Source organism: Vollenhovia emeryi, unplaced genomic scaffold, assembly GCF_000949405.1.
Source record: "Vollenhovia emeryi isolate VEMERY1.0 unplaced genomic scaffold, V.emery_V1.0 DF939241.1, whole genome shotgun sequence".
In the NCBI taxonomy this organism is placed as follows: Eukaryota; Metazoa; Arthropoda; class Insecta; order Hymenoptera; family Formicidae; genus Vollenhovia; species Vollenhovia emeryi.
The window spans coordinates 57266-65136 of record NW_011967125.1 but is presented as its reverse complement, the minus strand read 5'-3'; the positions used below and the strand labels follow the sequence as shown (position 1 = coordinate 65136).

The 7871-nt window shown below is 37.8% G+C and overlaps 2 protein-coding genes across 2 annotated transcripts; one reads left to right on the top strand and one right to left on the bottom strand.

The window, feature by feature from the left end:
• Positions 1–1975: 1975 nt before the first annotated feature.
• LOC105560114 lies at positions 1976–4579 on the bottom strand. The gene is made up of 2 exons (XM_012008929.1): positions 3745–4579; positions 1976–3679 (listed from the first exon to the last, which is right to left on the bottom strand). The coding sequence occupies exons 1-2, from the start codon at positions 3895–3897 to the stop codon at positions 3227–3229; spliced, it is 606 nt and encodes a 201-aa protein (XP_011864319.1). The 5' UTR covers positions 3898–4579; the 3' UTR covers positions 1976–3226.
• Positions 4580–4824: 245 nt separating this feature from the next.
• LOC105560115 (7SK snRNA methylphosphate capping enzyme-like) lies at positions 4825–7638 on the top strand. The gene is made up of 5 exons (XM_012008930.1): positions 4825–5116; positions 5286–5835; positions 5914–6705; positions 6783–7001; positions 7104–7638. Exons 1-5 carry the CDS (start codon positions 5016–5018, stop codon positions 7596–7598), a joined length of 2157 nt encoding a protein of 718 aa, XP_011864320.1. The 5' UTR covers positions 4825–5015; the 3' UTR covers positions 7599–7638.
• The last annotated feature ends 233 nt before the right edge of the window (positions 7639–7871 follow it).

The window sequence follows — 7871 nt, the reverse complement described above, 5'->3', positions numbered from 1 at the left end:
TGCTCGGGTACTTGTGGCTCATCCGATACTCGCTTCTATACCTAAAGCTAACCCTACTTACAGCTTATCCGAGGGAGTAGTATAAAGTGTAAAAGGTACACTGTAGTTGTACTTTGGTACGATTGGAAACCAACCACAGTGTACCCTTTTACACTTTATACTACTCCCTCGGATAAGCTGCAAGTAGGATTAGCTTTAGGTATAAAAGGGGTATCGGATGTGGTACAAGTAGGATCATCCCTAGGTGTAAAAAGGGCATCAGGCTCCTCTCTGCTTATACATTTCTTGTTATGAACTACGCGGACGAATTAATTTGTCGGTTTTTATATCAATCGGTAAAATAGAGTTCTTAGATACATAACATCAATTCCTACTCAACTAATATAAATGTAATATAATACGCACATGTTATACTACATTTATATTGAGTAGGAAATTCTAATATTGATTTTATACACATACATATACATACATATGTATGCGTTTGTAACTGCCATTCCTTTTGGTGTTCACCGATCGAGATGTTCTTTTATCAACATGGAATCTGTTGTATCAACATAGTTATTTAGTGACATATTCGATTTACATATGTATGCATACAGACATATGTTATACAGATGTATGTGGTATAATTGATTTTACACACAGCGCCGTAGTTTTTGTTTAAATTAAAATAATTTTCCCCAAGATCAGTAACTAATTTTTTTAAATAAATTTGTATAATAATTAAATAATTTAACATTTAAACAATTTTTAACTATGTTATGACTATATATGTATACAATTTGTTTTAATACAGTAAATTTTTCATTTTCATAAACGTGTAGTGTTTGCTTTGTATAACATTTAGTTTGAAAATAAGACTTTCTACATAATATATGTATACATGCATAGGTTTTGGGTTGACGTGGCCGGTGCAGAAAAAATCTTATCATCTAATTACTTCTCGTACGGTTGAATCACAGATCCTTGCAAGTTTTTTAAGCACGAAATAAAACTGAATTTTTGTAATCTCATCTCTAATATCGATAATGGAATGGTGCTTTGTGCCAAGGTATAATAAACTTATGGATAACTGTCCCCATGGCCTCGCACAAGACTTCCGACATTATGTGTATTTATTTCTTATTAAATATAACGCCGGATGCCGCAAGTCTTGGACGGCGCTGTGTGTATAATAAATTTTCCTCTACTTCCTTCGTGTTCAGCACTTGTCTGGTATTAAACAGTTGATGATAGTTTTGTCTATAGACGTATTGATATTTAATATTACAAGGTTGGGAAGTAACTTGTTACTTGTAACAAAGTTACAGTTACAGTTACATTTTTTGGTAACTCTAACTTAACTTGGTTACTTTCTCTGCATCTGTAACTGTAACTCAGTTACATTATATATTTTTAAACTTCCACAGATCGCATTAGGCCTTGCATTTGCGTATAAATGCCTATGTCGACGCTTTACAATTCAAATGCAAATTTCATTTTTTTATTTTCATTGCAAGAAAGTAACTGCAAAGTAACGATTCGTTACTTTTTGAGTAACTGTAACTAGATTATACTTTTGTATAAAGTAACTTTCCCAACCCTATAATATTGTTACTCTTATATTATATTAAGTTATACCGTTAAGTTATATGTATGTGTATATCATTATAATATTATAATACTATATGTACCCATACAGCACCGATTGCTGCTGAAAGCTTCCAGAAAGGTTTCAAAATCATTTCAACCTTTCATATTGCATGTGTAACTATTCTAAAAGAATTCTGCAATATGTTATATGAAGTGTTGTAACAGAAATGTTTCTGAAACCTTCCACATGAAAATCATTTATCAAATCTTTCAGTTGAGTTATCTCTGAATTGTTTAACATTAAATATTTTATAAACCTATCAGTTGAGCTATTTTTTAAATCTTTCTCATGTAATAAATTTGAAAATTTTCAGCTAATTTATCTCTAAAACATGTTGATGACTAAGGACTAATTTTTCTAACCTGTTGTGTGTAATTTGAAGAAAAAAAACAAAAATAATTATATGATTGATCTATTAGTTAGTTTACCAAAAGGTTAGAAAAATCGACCCTAAAAGCCTTAATTGTGTCCACGATGCTAGAAATCAGTCTAAGATCTCGATCCTAAAAACGTATAACCAATCAAATTGCCGGTTTTTCGTAAAAACACACTTGTCTGACCCCAAAGAATCTGATTTCGAAGGCTGCACATAAGGCATAATTCGGCTTGTGTCAATTTGTATATTTATTTTATTTTTATTTTTATTGTTACAAAGAAATGTCAAATGTTTTTGAAGGATAACTATAATATAATTATAATTTTCGGATGAAATTACCTTTCTTAAATATCTCTGAAAGCTTTCTGTGCTGTATGGGTAATGTTACTTTAAATAGTATTACTCGAGTAATAATATATATATTAATACGTAATAGAGTAAATGATGGACACGTACTTGAATTTATTTCGCAATTCCAAATTATTTCTCCTGCACTCGATCCACATACACATGTCTCTTTGTGGTTATATCCATAATAATTTCTCATCTTTGCTTCACACACGGTGACAATACGGCAGGGCAGTTGGCGAAATGTAAAAAAAGAAAGGAAAGGAAACCAGATTCCTTCGCACGTTGACAAATCTCGTCATTAGTTTGTTTCTTTATTCTTGGCGAACGATATTAAAACATATATTAATGAAAGGGTATACATTTGAATATCAAAGCATAAAAAATTTCAGAGCTTGAAAGAATTAGTTATTACCCTTGCAAGATAATTATTTAATTTTCAAAATAAATGCACTTACTCACGTAATTATAATTACATCTAGATTACTTATTTATGTAAAAATAATGATAATGTAATAACAGTTATACAAGCTTATTACAAGAAAATGTATTCTATACCATTTTAAAAGTTGTACATTTTCATTACTTAATTAATAATTACCATGATACTGATCCTGTACACAATAATCGTTTAATCAATATATTTATTATTTATGTACTGATTTAATAATCACATTTGTGCATAGTGCTTAATTAATTAATCACGAGTATAGTGATTCAATTATCATTGTGATATATTATACTGAGTAACTTAATAATATTCAATGAACTCATTAATTCATAAACACATTTAATCGTCATCATTACCATTATTATTATTATTACTGTGCTAGTCTGATGATGATATAATAATTGATTCCGGCAACTTATATACGAAAGTATACAAATTCGCTTTTCTCACAAGAGTTTAATTTTGACGATTGCGAAGAATCATAGTGATTTTTTACACGTTCCTTCGCGACAGAACGATTATTTTTCATTTTTCTTTCATGTCGTCCCAGTCCATATCGCATATTCTCCTTGTTGTCTAACTCGAGTCGCAAATTTTGCAATACATTACTCAAGCTATCGCGATTATAGCTTTGATTTGATTGGTCTTGTTGCTTTGAAAGTTGTGTGCTCTTTTGAGAGGAGTTTTCTTTCTCTGTTTCATTATCTGTAAAATGAAGCTTTTTCGGTTTTAAACCTTCTTTGGGGAAAGATTTCCTTGGTTTGATGGGAGCGTTTGGAGGTACAGGCACGGTCCTAATCGCTATCGGAGAGGTTACAAATAATTGGGGTGTATAAGAGGGAAGAAAGGAGCTGGCCCATGCTCTGTTCTGAAAATCAAAATAGAAATTTCGTTTCGAAAATTCTCTCAGGGGGTAGAGTGAAATTGATTTACCCGTGGAGTAGCTGGTCCAATTTCCGCGACGATGTCACGTTCGCGATCCCGGTCTTGGAATAACTGTAACGTTGTTTGCCTCGTATGATTGCGATTGTCGCGACTCTTAGTAATTTGTCGCAAATTTCGTAATCTTACGACGAGATCCGACATGTTTTTCGCGTGATGAGAGAGATAAAAGTACGAGCGAGGTAATTTAACGCGCGAGAAAGGGCCACTGCTACGCTAAACGGCTAAATGGCTAAACGGCTAAACGGGGTTTACACGAACGTGAACACGGCTGCTCTTTCACACTCGAGTTAACATCGCTGCAAATTCGATCCGACTTGTGAAGTTGTGACTTGTGACAGTTGCGACGGTCAGCGACGGTATCGCTTGAGCATTGTTTCCTCTCGCTTTAGATTTGCTGAAAATTGCCCTCCTCGTTGCTCCACTCGACATACAACACATTGTGTACCGTGTATGCGTGTATATAAATGTAAAAGATATTTTGTGCCTTGTGTTTCTTGTAAAATAGTGAAATTCTCGAAAAAATTGAAGAAATTTGAGCAAGTTAAAGACGAAATGGGGGAAAAAATGGGAGAAATTTTCGTCAGGGTCGTATCCGTTTAATACGACCCTGTCGCTCGGCGGAGCCTAATAGAAAATGGCGTCGCGGTGCGGCGCGAGCTTTCGGTCGTCGCTCGCACTCGACAAGCAGTTATTCGCCATAGTAGACGGGCAGGCGTTACATGGACGTCGCAGTCGCGAGCGAGACGTAGGAGGAGGATTATCGTGAGGATAGTCGTAGGAGCAATTGGAAGAGAGAAGTGGACGAGAGTATCCGTTTGTCGAGGTGAGCATACATATTCGTGATCGACGGTGCGAACGGTGACGGGGAGAAAAGCTGCAATGTGGCGAATATGGCGAATTGACGACGTGCTGTCGGCAGCGACGGCAGCGACGGCAGCGGCAATGGCGGCGGCGGCGGCGGCGCGCGGCAGCGGCGGCAACGGCAGCGGTGGCGGCCGTGGCGGCCGTGGCGGCGGCATCGGCGACGGTGGCGGTCGTGGCGGTGATGGCGGTACGGCGGCGGCGGCGGCGGCGGCGGCGGCAGTAACGGCGGTACCGACGCACCACACGCTGTGCCGCGCGTGCTGACGGCGCCGCCACGCGGACGATGGACCTCTTTGGTGTAGAAAGCATGGAGCATTGTCTCCTTATTTTACCCCCGCCTTTTTCCACACTCTCCTTCTTTCCAGAGGTTATCCGATGCAAATAAGCGACGAGAAATGCCGACAACTACCGTCGGTCCAACCATAACGGATCTTTTCTCCGAAACTGCCTTTTTACACTGTTTTAGATTGACCGAAAAAGAGTCCACCAAGTGCAAGTAAAAGGCACATTTCTCTATGCCCTCATCCTTACGACTTGATCTTTCACTTAAATTCCAGTTGAACCGTATCTATTATTTATTGTTGGAAAATTAGCATTAAGAATCGCTCTACATCGGCATGTTTCATATCTTCAGTCGTGTTATTTTTATCTTTTCCAACTTGCAGGTTGAGCAAAATGTCTTCTGTACAAGTGGATCGTCCTCCAAAAGTAGGTCAAAACAATAAGAAGGAGAACGAGAAATCGAGAAAAGTCTTCAATCTCTCACACAAGAAGCACAACAAGCACGATGACAATCGCTATTTCAAGTTCAGCAATAGAAAACGACCCCAAAGCAGCTTTTGCAGCAATGGAAAATCCTTCCCTCCGTACAAACGTAGAAAGAAGGAAGGTGTCATTATCCCTCCTACGAAATTTTTGCTGGGGGGCAACATTTGTGATCCCTTAAATCTAAATAGCATGCAAGACGAGGAGGTCAATCGAGCTATGAATGCAGTGACGCCAAAATCAAGTCCACTTCCCACTCCGAAGCATAAAAAAGAGATTATCGAAGTGATTATCCCTCCAAATATTTGTGATCCCTTGAACTTGACAAATTGCAACGATAATGAAGAGTACGAGAAGCAGCTCATTTCGCCCACCAAGAGAAATTCCAAACGAAGAAATAGAAAGAGGAAGAGAGCTCTTTCTGCATCTGGCAAAGACGAAGGGAAGTTGGTAGGTCATTCTTTTGCTTATGTTTCGTTATTTAGACGGATAATGATTGACAATTATAAATTTCTATCTTTCATTTAGACTTGTGAAAAGATGGATCCCAACGAAGCGAAGAAACCGAGAGAAACTGAAGGAGACTGCGAAGCAGTTGAATCTCCGATGGAAAGACTTTCTGCTGAAAGAATTTGCTTCGAAGAAGCGTCAAGTGCACAAAGTGAAAATTGTCTAAAAGAAAGTAAGACGGACAGTCCACAGAAAGATAAAAATAGATTACGATTAAAGGGTTTGGAGGAAATTAAGGATAAAAGGTTGAGGAAAATTGATGCCAAGGATAAAATAGTGAGCCCAGTGATTCCACAACCTGGCGCGTGGAAGCCCAGACCGCAACATAGGCCCAGTCAGGATAAGAAAAAGAAGCAGCAACACCCAATGCCCAATTTCAGGCCTAAAGATGCTAGATATCAATATGGAAACTACAATAGATACTATGGATACAGAAATCCTCATAATCAAGTAGATCCTAGGTTAAAAATGTTTGCACAGCGAAAGCTACTGTTCCTGGGAAAGGACATTCTGGATATTGGATGCAACATTGGTCACATTACTCTATCGATTGCCAGGGATCTTGGTGCCAAGAGTGTTACAGGAATTGATATTGATAGGACTTTGATAAATATTGCTCGGAAGAACGTGAAACACTATGTTAATTGCGTGCAAAGCCCCGCGAGCAGTGAGGATAATGACAAGAGGGACTCTTCGGACGCTAGCTTCTTTCCCATGTCGATGCCAATTAGTTACGGGCCTGTAGACATTCCAGGATTTACAAAGAATAAACAGCATAAAGGATTCCCATATAATGTTACTTTTGTACAGGTAATATTTATATAGTTGTTGCAACTAACGTATTCGTCATAGCCGTATCATCATCCAAACTATATCCTTGCTTTCAGGGTAATTATGTGCTTGAAAATGATTCACTTTTATGCGCGGAACATACGCAATTTGATACAATCTTATGTTTATCCATCACCAAGTGGATTCACCTCAATTTTGGCGATGCCGGATTAAAACAAGCTTTCAAACGTATGCACGCGCAATTACGCCCCGGTGGAGTTCTTGTGCTGGAACCACAGGGTTGGGCCAGCTATACGAAGAAAAAGAATCTTACGGTGAGCACTGCTTTTCTATATACTATTATAACATGTTTCCTTTAATTATTATATTTCTCTATTGACACTTCATCTCTATCACCTTTTATTTCTATCTTTCAGGAACGGATTTATAAAAATTATCACAGTATTGAGTTTCGGCCGCATAATTTCACGCAGTATCTTCTATCTACTGTTGGTTTTTGCAAATGCGAAGTCGTTTCTATACCACCGCATCCTTCCAAAGGATTCCAACGACCTATACATCTCTTCACCAAGGATAGCGGCCCTTCTTTCACTGTTACTGAACAAGTCGACGATAACGTTAGTCGCCAAGAGAGAATGACGAGAAGAGATCGGGAAGAGATCCGCGACATGGAGAGAATCAAATACGAGCAGGAATTGTTCCCGAAAGAAAATAACAATAGAGGTAATATGTCGGAGATCAGTCAGCACAGTGGAGATTTGAATCAATACGAGCAACTGGCAAACGTTTACGCGCCGAGTGCAACGCCGAGCTACGACACTCCAAGTCGCAATAGCGATAGTCAACCTTTGGATAGTCAACCTTCGGAAATCACGTCGAGGATAAAGGAAGAAAAGGAAGAAAGTTCATAAATAACAATGGGAGAGAAAAGAAAAAGGAGAGGAAGAAGAAATAACATTAATAAATTCATAACAAGGACAAGAGGATAGCTAAGAAGAAGAAGAGGAGGAGGAGGAGCAAGGCAAAAAGAATGAAGAGAAAGAGAAGAAAATAAAAGTATTAATTAACATTAATAAAGTAAAGAAAGGAAAGGGCATATTTTCACACGTCTATAGCACGGGAAATTGAAGTAAACTTGAGAGTATTAACATGTTCCTTTTCTCTTCTTAAAAATTTCAGATATT

Excerpts from the sequence above, each read along its gene's own strand:
- LOC105560114 (XM_012008929.1), bottom strand. The coding sequence starts at position 3,897 with ATGTCGGATCTCGTCGTAAGATTACGAAATTTGCGACAAATTACTAAG. Across the intron at positions 3,680-3,744 it reads TTGGACCAGCTACTCCACGG|AACAGAGCATGGGCCAGCTC; the intron begins GTAAATCAATTT and ends TTTGATTTTCAG.
- LOC105560115 (XM_012008930.1), top strand. The coding sequence starts at position 5,016 with ATGCCGACAACTACCGTCGGTCCAACCATAACGGATCTTTTCTCCGAA. Across the intron at positions 5,836-5,913 it reads GCAAAGACGAAGGGAAGTTG|ACTTGTGAAAAGATGGATCC; the intron begins GTAGGTCATTCT and ends TCTTTCATTTAG. Across the intron at positions 6,706-6,782 it reads ATAATGTTACTTTTGTACAG|GGTAATTATGTGCTTGAAAA; the intron begins GTAATATTTATA and ends CCTTGCTTTCAG.